The sequence below is a fragment of the Numenius arquata genome, chromosome 3 (assembly GCF_964106895.1).
Source record: "Numenius arquata chromosome 3, bNumArq3.hap1.1, whole genome shotgun sequence".
Classification (NCBI taxonomy): domain Eukaryota; kingdom Metazoa; phylum Chordata; class Aves; order Charadriiformes; family Scolopacidae; genus Numenius; species Numenius arquata.
This window is the reverse complement of record NC_133578.1, coordinates 37,255,786-37,275,208: the sequence shown is the minus strand read 5'-3', so window position 1 is coordinate 37,275,208 and position 19,423 is coordinate 37,255,786. Positions and strand designations below refer to the sequence as shown.

Below are 19,423 nucleotides of genomic sequence, written 5' to 3'. Positions count from 1 at the left end.
CAGGACTATTTCTTGAATGATGAATATTAGTAAATGTTAAAATGCAGAATATTGAGTATTGTCATGGGCAGAAAACCAGTACAATGTACGTGCACTAGTGTAATTTGTTCACTGGCTTATAGTTCACAAGTTTTCCAGAAAGTCTCTCAAATTTATAGCCCCTTTCTTGAGTCGATGTTTACAGTTTTATACAGGAATAATTCCTTGAAGATTTTTCTAACTAGGAAGTATCAGGGAGAATAAGAGAATGAGTAAGTCAGCAGCACTGGTTCTTATTATATGGCAGAGATTTGAATAAATAGCAGTATATACAGCTCAAAACTCAGATACTCACCCAGGGGAATAGAATAGACAGAAATAGGTAAGACTGATGGTATGTAGGAGTCATGGGGTTAGAGACTGGTGAAATTTACAATTTATTAAGATTAAAAAAAAATGGGAAGGAAGAAGCATCTTGAGCCTGTGTGATCACAACAGTGAAAAAGAATGAGGCATGAAAAGTACAGTGGAGGATTAAAGGAAGACACGAGGAAAACCGGAGATAGCAACGTATCAGAGAAGCAGCCAAAAAAAAGAGGCCAACCAGATTAAGTAGGACTAGAAAATGTATATTTTGCTTATTAGGTGCTATTTAGTACAACTTGTCATTTCTTTATAGAGTAATGTGGAGGAATCGAGTGATCTTTAGTTGTGGGTTGTTGGTTTTTTTCTTTAATAGCGGAGGGCAACAATCTTCATTAGCAGAAGCTGTAGCAGCTTTTAAAGTTGTTTAAGATTGTCTCATCTGTTACAAGCACGTTGATCGTTTAAAATTTGAGCTATTGGAGTAGACGATTTCTCTGTTGCTACAATAAGACGTTTCCCATGTCCTCATGCTATACCAAGAGTGTGCAAGCAACGCCTGCGTGCCTCTGCAAGGCCGGAGAGTGGCTGTACAATGCTGAAAGGGCCCATGTATGACTGTAGTAGGTGTAATTAAATGTGTCAGAGACTTGTAATGAAATGGTTAATGCAAGGATTTTGGAGAAAAATGTTCTTATTCTTTGAAATGGTGGATGTGAGGTGTAGATGGTCTGTGAGGAATTGCATTCCCAGGCAGAGGGGTCCTGACACTTAGAAGGTGGAAAAAAGATGTTCTTCTCATCCAAGTTGGAATATATTTATTCCCAGAAAGGAGTTACATAATTTTATTTCTTTTTGATTTTTTAATTCTTTCTCTGTCTTTTTATTACTCTATCCTACCTAGACTTAGGACATTTTTGAAAGAGAATCATACCCATGATCCTGTCTGAAAGTCAAACTGGACCTTAAATGTGCTGTGTTGTTAAAGCTATCAAATATTTATGATATCGACTTCATTTTTACACTATAATAAACTTGGTTATTTCTGGATGTACGCATACATACTCATAAGCAGAAAAATAGTGTTATTACGTACGTGTACATTTTCACCCTTTTTTTGTCTGCAATAAGAAGCAGCAAATTCTGATCTCTCACCTGTGTCTCAGCTGTCAAAACTTTCGACTTTTGCCATTTCCAGGATTCCTTCCTAAATACTGAAAATGCTGAAGGATGAGTGACAGCTGTCAAAATTTACTATTCACTGTGTGTGAAGGGAAGTAATGATAGAAAATGCTTATCAGAGGAAGATACCTCTCATAAACTGGGGGTTTCTTCATTAAGGACACAAACCGCAAAGACAGGAATTTCTGCCAGGAAAATGTTTGCCCCCCACCCCCTCCACCCCCCTCAATTTCCTGAAAACAGTTCCTTTGTTTTGGAGGACAAGATGATAGGATGGCGGTGGTATTATGCTGCCAGCAGTAAATGCTGACTAAGAGACATTTTCAGATGTTACATCATGGTTCTGGGCTTATTTTCTAAGGTGTTCCCTCTTTTGGCACTGGAATCTCACCCCATAAATCTTGATTTTTGCAATCCGGAATAGAGGTAATGCAGGGTGGAAGATGAGCCAGCTAAAGAGTTGTTTCAAGTCTTAACGTGATAAAGCTTGCATATCATGGATCCTTAGGGCAAAAAAAAATAAAAAACGGACTTGAGCATCTTTACTAAACGTGGCTTATACCGGGACAAATTCTGGTTCTGGCAGCGAGCGGTGATTTGTGTGCTACAAAAAGAGGGAAACACTTAGGATGGGGAAGGAGCGCGGTGTATATTACAGTTACCTCATGCCCATGTACCTAATGGCTTTTAATCCATAGTTTGCTAGGGGCTTTATAAAACAGAGCCGAGTGCATTATGCGTACGTTAAGGCAGAGGATCGCAGAGGCAGCGCCAGAGCCTGCGACAAACCTCCGTTATTCCCCTTTTCCCTGCAGCCGCCCAGGCCCTGCCAGGCCGGGAGGGCGAGAGCCGCCTCCGCCGGCCCCCTCGGGCCGCCGCCGCGCAGGGAGAGCGGTGAGTAACCGCGGGAGGGGCGGCGGGCACCCCGGGAGGGCAGGCAGCCGCGGCCTTTCCCCCTCCGCCCTTCCCATCCTCGCCCAAACCAACGCCGTGAGCCAGAAGTTTTGATTTTTCAAGGCGGGATGCGGCGGGGATGGGCTGCGGCGGCGTGAAAGGGCGCCGCACCGGCTGCAGCCCGGCCAAGGGCGGGACGGAGCCTGCCCTAAGCCCGGGGGTGTGAGAGACGACCCGTTGCACCCAATTACGCCGTTACGGGGCAGCAGAGCCGAAAGGGGCGGGCGGCGGCGGCGATCGGTCCTGGTAACGCCAGGTAGCCCGGCCGGCCGGCAACCGGCCCAGGGAGCGGGGGCTGCTCCGCCCCGGAAAGGTTGAGGTGCCTGCTGAGTTAGGCGTTTATATATATACATATATATAATAGAAAAGGGTTCAGCGGAATGGCGCGGAGGCTGCTCGCAGAGGGGCAGGAGGTTTGGGCTGGGGGGCGGCGCACCCCCGGGCACATCTCCCTGTCCTCCCGCCCCGATCCCGGAGGAGCCACACTCGTGCGCCCGCAGTGGTGCCCCCCCACAACCAGAATCGGGGAGTTCCCCCCCCTCCCCCGGGGGACACACCCCGCATGCGGGGCTCCGGCGCTCTCTGCGGTTGGGGTGACGGCTCTTGTGCCCCCCCCCCCCCCCCCCGCCGCTTCCCCTTTACCTGCCGCCCCGCCCGTCCCGGCGCCGCCCCGGCGGGGGGTGTCGGCCCGTCCGCGGCGGGGGCAGCGAGGCGTGGGGGCTGTGGGTGGCGGTGAAGGCGGCGTGTGACAGATGTCCTCCTCTGACAGCTCTCGGTATCAGCCCAGTGGCTCCCTGCCATTGGCTCAGTGCAGCCGACCGGCAAGGCTGCTCGCTATAATAACACTATGCCCGCCAGAGGCGGCAGCTCAGACGGCTCCGCCGCGGCCGTGCCGCCGCTCCTCCCCCGGCAGCCAGCGCCGCGCCGCGCCTGAGGGGCTGCACACACCTCCCCCCCCCCACTCCCCCCCGCCGCCCCCTCCCGCCGCCCCTCAGCCGGCCGGCGGCACCGCACATGCCGTGGGGACCCGGCGGCCCCGGCCCTCCCCGCCGAGCCCAGGCCGGCCTGAGCGCCCCGCCGCTGGCCGGGGGGCGGCCCCGGCCCCATGGAGTGCTACTACATTGTCATTAGCTCCGCGCACCTCAGCAACGGGCACTTTCGCAACATCAAGGGAGTTTTCCGAGGCCCCCTCAGCAAGAACGGGAACAAAACTCTGGTAATGGCTTCTTCTCTTGCCTCCCCCCTCTCCTTTCCTTCCTTCCTCCTTTCCTTCCTTCCTTCCCTCCTTTTCACAGCAGCATCCCCGGCTAACTGGGAGCCGCTGCCTGTGCGCTGCCAGCCATGCAGGCAGCCGGGCTGTGCTGGCCGGTTTTTTTGCGCGGTCGATAGTGCCTTTACCGCCGCGGGGATACGGTGCCCCCCGCTCCCTCCCGCCGGGCTCCCCTCCCTGCCCGGGGTGGGGGGGGCTCTCCCCGGCTCCCCGTATTCCCGGGGGCAGCCGGTGCAGCGGTGGGGTCGGTGCTCGCGTGTCCTTTCTGCGCTGCCGATGCGGCGGCTGGTTGCGGAGAGGCTGTGGACGGGAAGCCCCGACACCCTTCTCGGAGGGGAGCTGCAGGGCGGGGGCTCCCCCGCGCTCAGCCCGGGGTGAGGTCGGGGGGAGGCGGCAGCTGAGGCGGCTGGGGGGCATCCTTCGGCGAGGAGGGGTCCGGCTTGGTCACCGGGCGACTCCCATCACCCCAAGTGCCGGGGATAGCTGGAGGTCCTGCTTGATAAAGTGAAGAAAGGACCCGAAACTTGTGTACTTGAGGTCTGAGCTATTTGGGTAGAGAGGTTCGTTTTGTTCGAGAATAGCTTCAGAAACGATATACGTTTTTGTTTGTTGGTTGCCAAGTTTTCTAAAAGCAAAACTCTGGGTTTGAAAGGAATTGATGGGTTTAGGTAATTTGGCTAGATCCTCCGGAAAGTCTGCATAGGCTATTACAACTGTTTCTTATACGTACGCCATATATCTTTACATCTGTTGGGTTTCCAGTGGTTTTTGCTGACTTGACTGGACTCCCTTCGCTGCTATTAATGAACTTTAATGGAAGAGTTATGGCGCGATAGTATTGGCAATACATGTGCTCTCCTGCCTGTTCAGATAAAAGGGATGTAGGATAACAGCAGGCTGGGTGAGCTACACCACGTAGCACCTCAATCATGGCAAAACAAAGTGCAAACAGATGTCTGGAGAGTAGGACAGAGCTGAAAGAAGGGCTTAGCCACATTGTTTATTGCTCTCTCCCATCACCGTCTTATTCTGAAATCCCCTTTGGAGGAGATGGAGCAGAACTTAGTCACCACGTTCTCGTTCCCTCGATTGCACGACCTATATTGATGGGGAATTTACTAAAGTACTTAACATTTGCTAGAGTTGGCAAGCTTGCAATTTCTCCCTAAATAAAGAGATTAAAGCAAGTCTGAGCCAAGTCATAAAAATAGTAACTACTACGAGAGAATCTGAGGCAGATTTTTGGACTGTTTCAAATGTAAAGTTCCTGCTTTAGGGTTGTAAATCTTACCACAATCTTATTTGCTGTGGATTCTGTTTTATTATTTTTTTTTCCCTGTTAGGTATTACATTCTTGGAATTTGAAACAAGTATTTGTAGTATCCATGAGATGGCAATATGCGTGTAATATTTCACTGTTACAGTTGAAGACTGTAAGACTGAAGACCAAGACCTACTGTAGAAATATTTGGTACACTTTAAATAATTGCACGATACATCACCTTCTTTCTACTAAACAATTTCAGTAAAGATCCATTTGGCAGGACTGATAATACTCTGATGTAACTTTTGGACTCTGTATTATCTTGCGATTCGTAATTGATTCTACTTCAATAGCATTTTATCCTTGCTTTTTTATTATTTTTTTTTTTCCCTTGGCAGAAAAACAGCCCTGTATTCTCAACATTCCTGATTGATTTATTTACTGGTAAAACCATTAGTGACCAAAATATGTGGAGGAAGACTGGCATTAACTTAAAATTCAAATAAACATATTGCGTAGGCTTTGAAACGCTCTTACTCTGGAAAGAAATTTAATTCAACGCTGCTCTTCAGTGAGCTAGAATAGATGTGAGGGGAGAAAAGATAGTATTGGTTATGGATTTGCCATGAGAAACCTTACCTTTATAAGCTTTTGTTGTGGGCAATGAGCGGTGTAACTGACAAAGTTTTCGCTGGGGTTAAAAGGGAGAGTGCTTGATGTTGGTTCTGTGGAGAGCAAAATGAAATCCTTCACTGTGAAATAAATGGTATGTATGCAGACACTGAGACTTTCGTTTGAGTGTTTTTTAACTTAAAAGGGGTAAAGATACTGTAGGGTGATTGGATAGTTCAGACTAAGTTCTGAGGCGCTGAAGTACGTTTCAGCCAGCTTCTGTGGGAAAATCAAATGTTACATAATTTCAGAGGATCAGTTGCTTACACTGTAAATAGGCTTTCAAACTCAAAAAGATTAAAATCTTTATTAATACAAAGTAGAATATGTCTTTAGAAGTTGGGATAAGAATGTAGCCTTTTCATATGCTCTTGGTGTCTTCCGTCCTAGAATAAGACTGGGAGAAACAGCAATTGTAAATTTAAAAACCAGAAATATTTTGGAGCTGCTCTAACTCAGATGTATCTTCACATTTGGCTGCGAAGCATTCAGTCTGTCTTCATCTATGCTCTAAACTTTCTAAAATCCCTGCGTCCTCATAGACTGAGGAGAACATGAAAACAGCCTCTGCTTGTACAGCGTAGAATTGCTTCTGTGCCAAATCTATGATTTTTGTTAAGCTTTGATTCTCTTAAAGAGTTCTGCCACCACACTGTACCTAGAAAGACAGGTGACTGTATGTGCTACAGTAGGATTGCACAGCAAGTAGGAAAGTGCTGGTCCTAGTCAATTGATGAAGTTGTGGTTTCAAGATGATTTCACATAGTCTATCTTCAAACCTGGAGCTCGTGAGGTATTGGGAGAGGAAGGTCCTTAGAGCTTTTGGCCACTGTCCCACTCTGGAATGACCTGGTATTCACCTGCAACTCATGTTTTTTTGCCCTGCTCTCCAAGAGAGCTCACTGATAAACGTTTTTCCCTGACTGTCCTTGCAGGTGATCCTTACATATTCACCCTCTGCCCACATCCTGTTTCACACAGAATTAAAGTCATTTAAAGCTTTACAAAGTTTTGGTTCAAAGCTCCCAGAAGGTAACAGGAAAAAAGAGCTACAAACCCCTGTGCACCTAGTAGGGAATGTGAAGCACAAGGCTTTGTTCTTTCAATAAAGTCTTTCTCAGTGGAGAGGATCAGAGAGTTACTTTTTAGTAAAAAGATGGAATAGCAGTGTTTCTGTTGCCTGGTTCCCAGGCATGGCCTTTCCTGAAGTCCTATCTACCTGTAATGCCTACCAAGTGCAGGGCTTTGAGATGGGGTTATTTGGGAGGTGGAGAGAAGTGGGTGAGGGTTGAAGATGTGAAGTAGAACGAAGGGAAGGCCACAGTTCTGTTCCTCAAGGGAAGGTGTATGGGGAGAACCCGAGCTTGGAGAGAAGTGAAAGGCACAAGAGGGAACAAGGCAAAGGGTGGATTTAGGCAAACTGAGAAAAGAGGCTACTGTAAAAAAACACTTTTTAAAATTAAACAGAATACGAAAAAAAATGCTTGTGAATGAACCTTCAGTGAGATGGTGGGGGAAATGAAGGAACGCATATCTACCTACAGTTCTGGCTATCTGATGGTACAGCTTTGCATACTCATGCTCCTCCAGGCCCACCGGGTAACTGCTCAGTGTGGGAAGGGCCCCCTTAACCAATTGTAATCTGCTGCTCCTTATCAGGAAAACAAATTTGAACTATGAATTGACAGGAAAGGGGCTCAGCACCTCTGGAAGAATAGCATCCAAACTCTTAATGTTCATTTAGAAAATGCAGCAGTTTGGTTAAAAGAAATTGGTGGTATCTGGGTCGTTGGAGAAGCCTTTATCCCCTCCCACTGCAGTTTCTACTGTCTGAAATATTCTTCAAATACGTACAATCTCTTAATGATAGCTAATCTACTCCTGGAGTGCTCTGTGGCAGCTCTTTGGAAGGGATGTGTGGCTGGTTTTTTGGTGAAATACTGTCCAAGTGAACTGACTGCTGTCTGGTCTTCGTGTGGCAGATGGTTTTTGAAGAAGAAACTCAAAACTTGAGTTTCAAGTTTCAACATCTCAAATATGAGAAGAAACTTCTTTACGGTGAGGGTGACAGAGCCCTGGAACAGGCTGCCCAGAGAGGTTGTGGAGTCCCCTTCTCTGGAGATTTTCAAGACCCGCCTGGATGCAGTCCTGAGTAACATGCTCTGACATGCTCTGGGCAGTCCTGCTTCGGCAGGGGAGTTGGACTAGATGATCTTTATGGTCCCTTCCAACTCTAAAAATTCAGTGAAATTCAGTGAAAACTTACCATGTGGGTCAGTAATACACAACGATGTTGTGAATTTCTGATGCTCTTTCTGCTTTTTTATGTAATATTGCTTATGCCTTGTTGTTTTAATCCATGAATATACGCTTGATTGCTTGGGCATTTCTTGTCAGGGTTCATATTTGGTGACTTCGAAGTTTTTCCCAAGGCTGTTTTTTTTAGCAGTAGCAATTTATAGAATTTTGTTTGCTACAAACTCTTCCTTTTGTCCATGGATCTCATGAAGTTTTCATGTACTTACTGTGTACTTTTTTTATGCCTTAAGTTATTGATGTCAAATTACGCTGGTCTTTCTTTGTAATTCATCTTCCTTGCTGTGGCTGCTGTCTTGCAGCTTACCATCTCAAAAAGTATTGAAAGTTGTAGGAAAGAATAGCTCTCTGGAGGGAGAAATCAATTGTTTGGGGTGATGACTGCAGGTGATTTGCTAAATCCTTAAAATGTCTTTCAGATTATAAACCGAACCATTTTAAGGCATTATGCTAGTTACGCATAAGATTTCTGGTTGGTCAGCAAGAGAACTGGGTCTTTGCTTGGTCTTCTGAGTAGCTGGTGCACGGATGGTGATGGAGTATCTGCTATTTCACCCTTAGGTATTCCACTCATGTAAATGGCTCTGCATCTTTTTCATCAAGACTTACAGTGATGGAGAACTCGCTGTGTAGGGCTCGTTCACTTCTTTTAATTGGAAAATACATGAGTAAGGTCCTATAACTTGCCCAAGAAGGTCAGTGAAAAGGTTAGACCTTTAGATGGTATAAATTGCTACTTTAATTCTAATTTTAAGTGTCTTGTTCATACTGACAGAAAGTAGGTAAGACCAAAAGTTTCCTGGTAAGGAGCTGGTTAAAGGACAATAGTTTCAAACGTTCTGAACACAGAAATCTATTGTTGTGTGTAACAATAACCTTTATATATGCACTTGCATATACAGGTTTAAACTTTAGTTATAAATATGTACACAGGGGATTTCAGGGGTAGAATTGAAATAGCGGCCCCCAGCTCCAGGGGAGGCGGGCAGAAATCATCTCAAACGGGAATCAAACTCTGAACTCAACACGGTAAGCCTTGTGGGGAGGAAGATCATATGAACTTCAGGTGGCAACCACGCAGTTATGCCTCCCAGTCAGCTTGGACATGAGTGCAGGGCGCATGTTTGACCTTAGAAATAAAATGTAGGTACAGGTCTGTGTAAAAAGCTGTCAGATATCCATTTAGACTATCTTTTATTAATCCAATTGTTTATACCATCAGCTATCTTGCCTCTAAGGTTTATTGAACAAAACTGCTTAGATTTTTTATTTATATACCTCTGTGTGTGTATATTTTCTCTAAAAATGAATGCAAATACTTCTAACTTATTTTAAAAGTCCTAGGACTTAGTTCTGCTTTTATAAAACCTCCATGGAGTTCAGATATTGATACACTAGTGTATTCTAAAAATGCCATCTGTTTGTTCAGGCTGTTGTCTTCAGTTCTTTTACATTTTGTAGAATATTTTTGTATTTCCAGATCAACTAAAGTAAATATGTTGTGGTGGACATAAAAATCTACTTTATGAGAATTTCTATTACAAATGTCCATACCCTACTACAGTAAGAAACCAGTAAATTACCTGTATCACAGCTTTCCTGATGAAGAATACTGAAGCTGTTGTACTTCTGCATGATCAGGTGGAAATGTCTGTTGATTTCAAGCTAATACATATGTAAAATAAACAGCACTTACCATAGGTTTATTTTAAATACTGGTAAAAAGAGGTCCTCCAGTTCCGTTTCTCATATTGTATATTGCTGGTAGCTGAAGGTAATTTTTAAATTGTATCTTATACACGCAGAATTTAATAGAACTACTGCTATGTATTGTTTTTCATCTTTAGTGTTGCAGAGTTTGTAGGGTAGAGTTGTTAGGCTGGAATTACATTGGTTAAGGGAGAAAAATCACCTGTCACTTTCATCAGTGGCTTGTCCCCCGTGGATCTGCTAACGTCTTTGGCATTTCAGTGTGCTCATGACCCGAGTTTGGAACTTGAAAATGTTCACATCTTTTCTATGAGAGAAGCTGAACAGCCCTAACTCATTAAAATATTAAAATGACAAAACAAATTCTACCTAATTTAATTCGAATAGTTAATTAGTGTCACTTAAATTGTAATTGAAAACCAACTACTTGGAAGACAACAAAATAATTTGGTAAAATAGAAGTAACAATAAAACCGTATCTGTATCAACTTCTAGAGTTCATTTATATGAATGAGACTCTTTTTTTTTTTTTTTTTTTGTAAGGCTATCACTGATAGTACCCTCATCAACAGGGTCCTTTCAGTGAGTTGAGTGAAGAGGAGGCTATAAGAATTTAAGTGCATTTCCAAAGCAACTCTGAGAGGTTGCAAGTTTCACGTGGTGAGATGCAGCACTTTCATGTCCATCAGACTCGGTATGAGTGTGTCATCTGGTCCAAAAAAGAGTGGGAGAGGAGTCCAATGTGCAGCAGATTTGAACTGGAACAGCTTCTGATTCAGAGCCACTACTGAGGCAGACTTTTGTGCTGTAAAAGCTTATTAAGTGCATGGTAAGCTTCAAACATGTTGGTATTCTGTTGAATGTAATTAGACTATTACCATGGTTAAATTAGCACACTTGTTTAGTTTTTTCAGATCAAGGCCTTAAGGAGTATGTCTGAGGAGAGCCATTGCTTTGAATATTTTCTGATGCAAATATCCTTAGCAATCTCTTAGCTCAGAGATACATAACATTAATTTTAACATGTTGCTCGTATGTGCTAACTGGAAAACAACAAGTTGGCTTCTGTTTTTCAAAACCACACATATTTTTTGATTCATTAAATTTATTGAAGCTCCTCAAGGTGCAGGTTGCAATTCTAAAAGTCTTACCTTTCCTGTGGGCTGTGGGAACATACAGGTTTTCTGAACTTCCTATCAGCAGGGATTCACCTTTGAAAAAAAAAAACTAGTTAACTGTGAGAAGCACGTCTAGAGGACACTGAGACTTTTAGTTTAGCATTGGCTTTTCAAGTAGGACTTGACTAAGTAGCTGCAAGATCTTGGATGCCCCTAACTGGTGACAATTACAATATTTCCTTTTTTGAATGGCATTTAGGCATGCCAACAGGAGCAATTAATCTCTGCAAAAATCAAAGCTATTGAATAGTTGCATCTTGAGAGGTGGGAGTGGACTAAGGTAATCCTACAAAATCAATCCAGAGCATTTTCTACTCTTTCGTATCTTAATACAGATAATAACGATGGCGGCCTTATTTATAGCATAGGTTCTTTAACACTGCCTGGTGGTGGTGGAAAGTGATTTGATTTTTTTGTTTGCTCGCTTGTGATTCAAATGTAAATATGGGAGAGGGAGTGTGCTTTCCTAATTTAGCTGTATCTGGCCAATCCCTTATAAACAAATACTAGTCAGACCTTTTTATTTTTCTACGCATTTTCGGAGTGAGAACAAATGCTTTTCCTCCAGCGTTCTTGAGAGACTGTTATATGATGAGCTGTGACTTCATGTTGTTTAAAAAAAACCCAAAGTAAACAAAACAACATTTACTCACAAGGAGGCACAATATTTGTCATGTTTAACCTTGTTTTTTCAGTAAAGATAAGAAATTGCCTGAAGGCATCGGGAAACTGGAATTTTACAGTCATAGTGTAATTAATTAATTTTGTTAAAATATGTTTATGATTCCCTTCCTCTGAGGACTAGCCATGGCAAGGGTACAGATTGGGGTTTCGTTTTTCCCTTGGCAGAGGATGTTTGTTCTGAACCATCTGAGTTGTGTGCGAATATGAATTTCTGTGGAACCTTTTTTTTTTAATTAGTTTAGAGAGTAAGTTTCCAAATATTTTCAATATGGAATTTTAAATGGTGGTAGTCATACAGATAGCATTGTAAGAGAGAAAATGCAAATTCTTCCCCCACAGCTTTAAGAGCAAATCCTCAAATAAGGCCTGGAAAGTAATCTCCACATCTTCCGCCTGGCATTGCTATCCTCGTTGCATACGATAAAGAACAAGGTTTTGACTTAAAATACTTGAAACATCTTGGAAAATGTTGAGATTTGGTTTGAGGGATGGAGAGAGAGAGTTTGGTTTTTTTTTTTTTTTTTTTTTTTAGTGTCTCATTGATATTCTTGGTTTGTACAAATGATTTAGGACTTGTCAGGCTTTTTGTCTGACCGTGCTGATTTGCATTTCTTTAAAATGACTTCCTTTTTTGTGAAAATGCTATTTTTAGAGAGCCTCCTTTCCCCAAATAGCAAGTGATCAGGCTACGTCCTCTGGGACCCAGCTCAGCTCAAATATTCATGGTGCTAGATTTCTCACAGCTAGCATATAGCCTTATTACTTACATTGGCCAAGTCTTGGTCAGGTTGTTTTCTTTAAAACTTTGCAGCGCAAAAATGTCTGGTAGAATTTGCCTCTTCACTTTACAGAAATAAGTTTCTGGACTAGGAAAACTGCTTCCTTTCCAGCTTACTGATAACATACTTCCACGGCAGACACACATCAATGTATCTGATACCCGTGAGAACATAATTAAACAAAAAGTAAATCTTTTCTATGTGTAGGTGTCCATAAAGTTTGTGGATTTTTTTTTTTTTTTTCCAGTAAGTACACTAACAGCTTGATTTACATGGCAAAAATGTATTTGTTCTTTTAGGGTATCTGTTTAAATAGTTACCGTTTCTAAGTATTTAATTTCTGCTGAAAGTTTTCTTATCAAGAGACCACAATACCTGTTGCAGAATAGCATGTCAACTACCACTTCATAAAATCAATTTTGATAAAATATCTGGAGTTAAAACTTGGGGATACTCTTGGGTATGTATAGGGTAATAATGTATAATGAAACAACCTGAGCATAACTCCATAAAGTGAAATGCCTTTTTTTTTTTTTCTTTTAACTAGTCATTATTAGAACATATAACTATTTAGGGAAGTCTGCTCAAAGGTGTTTAATTGTATATTTGGTCTTGCTCCGTTGAAAACAGTTGGCTTTATCACAGGAGAGAATAGCGTGGACAAAGATGTTCACTTAAAGCCTTGCTTGTCTCTAAATCTGCCTGTCCCAGGCTCAGCACTTGGGTCTTAGGCTATTCCCAGTTTGCAAATTTGCTTTCTGCCCTTTTCAGCAATGCTGTTTTTCTGTGGTAGGAGAAAACGGTGCGTAGTCTTCTAATATCATGTCCAGTTCACTTCTTCTTAACTTCTCGGTTAATTGCTGGCTGTGCTGGGGAGGAGTGGCAGCGGGATGGCAATGAGGAGTGCCTGGGAGGATGTGGGCAGGGAGGATGAGGAAGCGACCTTAGCAGCACATGGGTACCAGCTGTGGGATGCACTCTGGCTCCCAGTGGGCAAGGAGTAAGCGTGTCATCGGCTATTATGGCCTTTGGAAAAGGCAGGGATTTTTAAAATGTATTTGTGGCTATGGTAGTAAGGTTCTCTGGACGAAAAGGCTTTTGAATTAATCAGCAAAGGTAACCTTTACATTGAGGCATTCATTTATTTCTTTATTGTGTGTTAGTATTTTTCATATGTGTTTGGACAACTTGTTTTTGCACCTCTAAATGTTAATACTGAGGAAAACAAAGCAGCTCATAGGAGACACCAAGAATGACTTACCCATTCCATTAATGTAAAACCTCCTCCCCGTTTCTCATAGCACAGGAAGACATTTATCTAGAGGTTAAGCACTCACTTGGTTTGGTTTCTGAATTTAAAAAAATGACAAAGAAGTGTTATTTATAACATTATACCAGAGATCTTGGGCTTCTTATGTAGTTGCAGACTATAGTCCCCAGTATTTTTTTTTAAAGTATTGTATTTTTACAAAATATTCTTTATTGTTAAAAAAAAAAAAAAAAAGGTGATACAAAGTTTAGGTTTGCTTAAAAGTAACACTTGGAAACAGTGTGATTACATAAACAACACTACATTCTATTACGTGAGCAGTAAACAACTGTTTAGACAAATAAAACAGGGTTGTTAATAGACAATTTTTAAAAGCAAAATAGCTTTTATGCTGCCTATTTATGATACATTCTTAAAATAGTTAGCTGATACTTTAGAAGACTATGAGGTTAGCAGTGGAATATACTGCTGAATAGATTTGGGTTTTGTTGGTTCTTTGCATTGATATTTCTAATAGTAATGTTGATTTTCCCGATAGTTTTAAGGAAAATATTCTTTCATGAGGGAGAAAAATCAAGATAACATTTGTTTGTCCTTCTGCTGTGCAAATGAGCCACGAAATTATCTGACGCCTCTTTGTTTGGCAAATAAGCAAATGCTCGTGAACTAGCAGGTAGAATTAAGGATTAGGAAGAGATTAAAACAGTTTTAAAGGACTGCTTCCAAAGGTTTCTGGAGTTGTAATACTAATGGCCTGTTGAGCAGAGAGAAGAGTTTGCTTCCAACAGGATGTCAAAAATACTTGAGAGTTTCTTTATGAAACACCTTTGAGTGCTTGTGGGTATGGAAGTGTCAAGGCAATGAAATTAGAAAAAGTCTGGTGAAACCTGGTAGCTGTAGCGTTATGCCGGCAACTGCAGGTGATGATAGAGTGTGGCCAGAGTGGACCTGCTTTATAAATAACTGAGAAATAAAGGAGAAAAGTGGAGTTTTCCAGTGCGCAGCTAGGTGTGCCAAGGAAAATAAAATAATCAAGCTATTTCATACAGAGAAAAGGAAGAGTTACCAAATGATAGCAAGCAATTACAGTGATTAATGATAAAATGGAACTCAAGAATGACCATAACAAAGGTTTGCCTATCGCTGTCAGCATATTCATGGTGGCAGTAGCCGTTATCTGCCTTGTTCCTTCAGGTTCTTGCATTGAGCAACTGGATAGATTTGGAGAATTTTTGCTCAGTCAGACTCCTCTCAGAGGTGTATGATGGGAGACAACAAGCTCAAGTTAAGAGATGGGAAATTCTAATCCGGTACTAGGAAAAACGAAAATTCTGAGGGTGGTCAAACAGTGGAAGAGGTTACCAGAGAGACTGTGGGATCTCCATCCTTGGAGATGCTCAAAACTTGATCAAGCAGCCTTAATCTACTTGGTCGTGCTTTAGGCAAGGTGTAGAATTAAATGTCCTTTCCATCCTCAGTCAACGTTACGATTCTGTGTTCGATCTATAGGAGAGTGGCTTTTAATTTTATCTTCTGTAATGAGGTTCCTTGGGGAGCAAGGCATGTCGCTGTCACATCCTGCTTACGGCCTTTCAGGACCACTGGGTACTTGTGGCTCACTTCATCCCAGATGATGGATGGCTGGCAGGAGTGGTGTCTCTACCGACTTTCTCTGGGGATCTCCCAGTCTGTCAAGTGGTCTGAAGTATAGTGCTTGTTTCTGCTCTGAGTAACAAATAAATCAAATGCAACTATTGAATCTACTTATGATTTCTTTTTAGGGATTCCCGAGCTGAGTCATGCAATTCATAGACAGTCACCCAATTTGTAATTAAGAAAGATGATGGACTCGGAACTTGTCCAAAACTAATTCATATTTAGCTCTCACTCTCCACAAATCAAATGCCTTATCAGCAGTATTTTATTGATTATACTTTCTCATATTAAAAATTGCTGGAGTATATAATCTTAATTTTGGAAAGGCTTTTAAAAGGTACTCAGGAGCACTACTGATAGGAGAATTGATTTGTTGTCATTAGAACAGCATTATGCAGAGGCAAGAAAAACTCAAGCTGAGCATTTTCTAAAGGCATTGTATGCCACACTCCTCCATTACTAGAGATGCAGACTGTTGCAAAGAGGGAAAATTAAGGAACAAGATATAAAGCTTATCCTCTTCAGCCCACAGAGCTCTTGCACCGTGGGATGGACAGTGTATACTTCCATAGTTTGAATATTTCCAGGAAATTGGTCAGGTATTTTGCATCTGTTTCATACAGTGGGTATGGTGTGCTCATGGGTTGATCTTGTTTGGGGTTTATATATTTATATACTTACTTTATACAATATTTATATATTTTCTTATATAAAATATTTTTATATTATATTTTAATATATATTCTGTATACTCAGACCTGTTCTTTAACATAGTGGTGTGGCATCGTGCTCATTTCTTACAGTTCATGATTTACGTAGAGCAAATATGATTCTGAGGGAATGCAGTGCCAAAGCTCTTTATGAGTGGCTGAATCTCGCTTTTCTGTAAGAGGGAGCTATTTGATGCAAACAGACAGTTTCCAATTAGTTGAACAGGACTGAGCAGAAGACCAACCTTGGAGGGAAGTCCCCACAGGGCAAATCTGTGCCTGTGAAGACTCTATGTTCTCCTCCGTCCCCATCACAGGTAGCAGAAATTTTGAGCTTGCTCTGAAGTGCTCTGGGTGCTGCAGGCCAGGTAGTGGCTAATACCGACCATGATGTAGTCAAGAAAGGAATGTTGGATTTATTTCCAAATCAATTAGTAGAGTAACCAGAGCCATATATAATTGCCTTCTAAAAAAAAAATCTGTCAGAAGTTTGATGCATAGTAAATGTGAAAGCTACAATATGGAATAAATTATCAAATGGCTCAAGTTCAGTGGCTCTTTGAAGACTACAGGGGGGTAGAGGAAATTACACTTGTATTTTACACCTGCCAAATTGAATTACAGCAACAAATCCGGATAATTACAATTCAGAGACCATGATTTATTCTCGGAGTTAGGTAATTAGAAGCAGGACTACACTTGAAGGTTCAAATTGGATTCTTAGAAAGACTCCCTTACATGAGTATGACCCGTACAGAAATCAGTGTTTTCATCTCTTCTATTTTAAGAATTTTGAATCATAATGTAAAGTGACTCATCCATTATTTCCTCATCTCTTCATCAGCGAGACGCACAAGAAATTGTTCCTTTGATTGTTTCCCTGCAAATGTGAAATCTTTACAGCTTCTTCTCTTTTCAACAGGCATTCATAAATCCAATTAACATTAATGAGTCTCACATGTGTGCATCAGGAGGAAAAAAAAAGTGGACCTTTTGTCTCTTAAAGTAAGTGTTTAACTGCAGAAAAAAATGAGGGAAAAGCTTTTGGTGAATTACAGGTTACGAAGTCAGTGGCTTCTATCTCCTTTTTGCAGTAGCTAACACATTCCCCTAGTTCTCTCTCCCCTGTCAAGGGTCCTTGTACAAGCTATAAATGCAGGATGAGCAGTGCTATCGGTGAAGTGGAGAGCGCTATTATTACCTCCAGTTCTAAGATTAATTACTAATAGGCCACGTTTTCAACCGAATGGCAGGATTACAGTAGGGTTAATGTGACTGTACTTCTGTCTCATGTCATAACTCTATGAGAACAGAGTGAAAAGAAGTAAAAAATACTAATATCTCAGTGACCTGTAAAGAAGAAATACTTAGTACGCTCTTCTTCAGAGGTTCTCCTGTTGTCCCTCTAAAGAATAAGACTGATGTTGCAAGAAGCTGGTGACGTTTTGTATTATTCAGTAATATTTCTTGTTTACTTGTTAGGGACTCTTAGAGCATCTATGACTCGACTGGTTAGGCAGGAGAAGTCTTGATTGAGCTCAGTGCTGTTAGCAAGTGAAGGGGGTCTTAGTAAGTTAAATACTGACCTCTACAAAAGCATCTGCTCCCGTTGCTGGCAAAACAATCTCAACACAGGGAATTTTGTTTAATTTAATTCATTGCCGATTAATACTAACTTTTGATTACTGATTTGGGTATTGGGGTTGGGAAAGAAGACTTAAATTGTGGAAACACTTCCTTAAATTTGGCAGTGGTGAACCTGGTGGGAGGCGAGGGGGGCGGGTGGCTCACAGCAGTGTCTGGACTGACCCCAATGGGCACAGGGTCCACCACAAGTCTCCCCGCAGCCCCGCAAACCTGCTGTGTGCCCCCAGTACACCTCCTCAGTCACAGCTGACATGTAAAAAGGCTCCAAGGAGCTCATTGCAGTATAAATACACTGAAACCATATGGTCTATCAGAATCATAATATCGCATCAGAGGTTTAGAAATAGCATGTTTATTAGCTGTAATCACTCCGAAATTGTCATTTAAATGAATAGCCGCAAGTACTCAATATAGTTGTATTTCCACACAAACCTTCTGTGCAGTTTGGTTCGGAATAGAAGGCATCATCATTCACATCAAAATAAAGAACAGTAAAAGGCTCTTGACAGGTTGAGCCCTGTGTCTGCAGCTCTCTAGTAGGATCATGACTAGACTCTCATGGAGGTATAGATTATGACTTACTCCATGCAAGATGACTAATATGCACATCTATATAGGATGCTCTGTGCTTTAAAATAACTGTTGTTGCCCTTGTCAGGGAGCATTTCCTGATACTATTACTATTTTGCAACTGTGTTTCCTCTGTATTTCCTCTGCATTATTTGAAGTTAAGCCCTTTTTGTCCTGACTAATTACTGTCCCCCCTCCATGGTTGCATCCTTTAGATATTTGTGAACTGTAACAACCCTCATTACTTGCATCTTTTCCAAGTTTGGCTTAGCTGTTTCCCTCTTTGTTCATACATTAGCTCTTCTACTCTTGATTATGCTGTCGCTTTTTTTTTTTTTTTCCAACTCACTCCAGCATTTCAGCTTAAATTTATCAAAATGGTTTCTGGTAGTCCATAGAAAAGGTGAAATTAGAAGAATTCCATGAATGTTGCTAGTGGTTCCTTCGTGTATAGATACTTGGCGGTGAATCGTGCAGCCTGTATTTATAGTGGCATGTGTTTATTCTATACTTAGTCTCACTAACATCATTGGGACCGCTCACTTCATCCTATTCTTATCACTTCCCCAGTTCCCTCCTCCACTCCTCAAAGTCCTTGCTGCAAATGTAGCATTTGGATATGGGTAGAGTTTTTAGTTTTCCGGAATTTTTAGTTGTGCTATGACTTCTCTATTGCTTTCAGTGTATCAGATATAATTTTCAACTTCTCAGGAAGGTGCTTTGATAAATCCCCGATTATAACACTTGTAAGATAGGCTTGTTTGTATCTTGTAAGAATAATGTGATCCTTGCCAGGAACTGACAGATTTATTTCCTTCTGCACTATTAATTGCTCAGTTGTATATGTGTGCATATATATTTGTTCTTTCCCTTGTGAAAGAACAGAAATAAAAAATGAAGTATTATTTCTGACCTCTTTGTCTTTTAGTCTTTGCCTTATTTTCCCCCCATGTGGTTTTTTTTTATTTCCCCCTATCTGTGGAAAGTCTACCTACCTTGATTAGCACCGATTCATTTTGCTGTCGTTCTGCTCTGTGCAAACCTCATCTGAGTGGGTAGGTCCATTTTCTGTCGTGGCTCTTTGACCTTCCCAGTCCACTTCAGCTGACTTTCCTTCCATGATTTTTCTGGTTAGTGGGATTATCTGAATCTGCTGAGTTTTTTGTTTTTTTTTTTTTTTAAAAAACGTTGTCAAATTTGTTCCTTTTACTGCAAATAT

At 41.8% G+C, this 19,423-nt stretch overlaps 1 protein-coding gene across 1 annotated transcript in view; it reads left to right on the top strand.

The window, feature by feature from the left end:
* Positions 1-3,580: 3,580 nt before the first annotated feature.
* ZNF804A (zinc finger protein 804A) overlaps positions 3,581-19,423 on the top strand; it is a 156,475-nt gene continuing 140,632 nt past the window's right edge. The window contains exon 1 of the mRNA XM_074145741.1: positions 3,581-3,694. Within this exon, the coding sequence (XP_074001842.1) occupies positions 3,584-3,694 (111 nt within the window). The 5' untranslated portion in view covers positions 3,581-3,583. The remainder of the gene's footprint in view (positions 3,695-19,423) is intronic.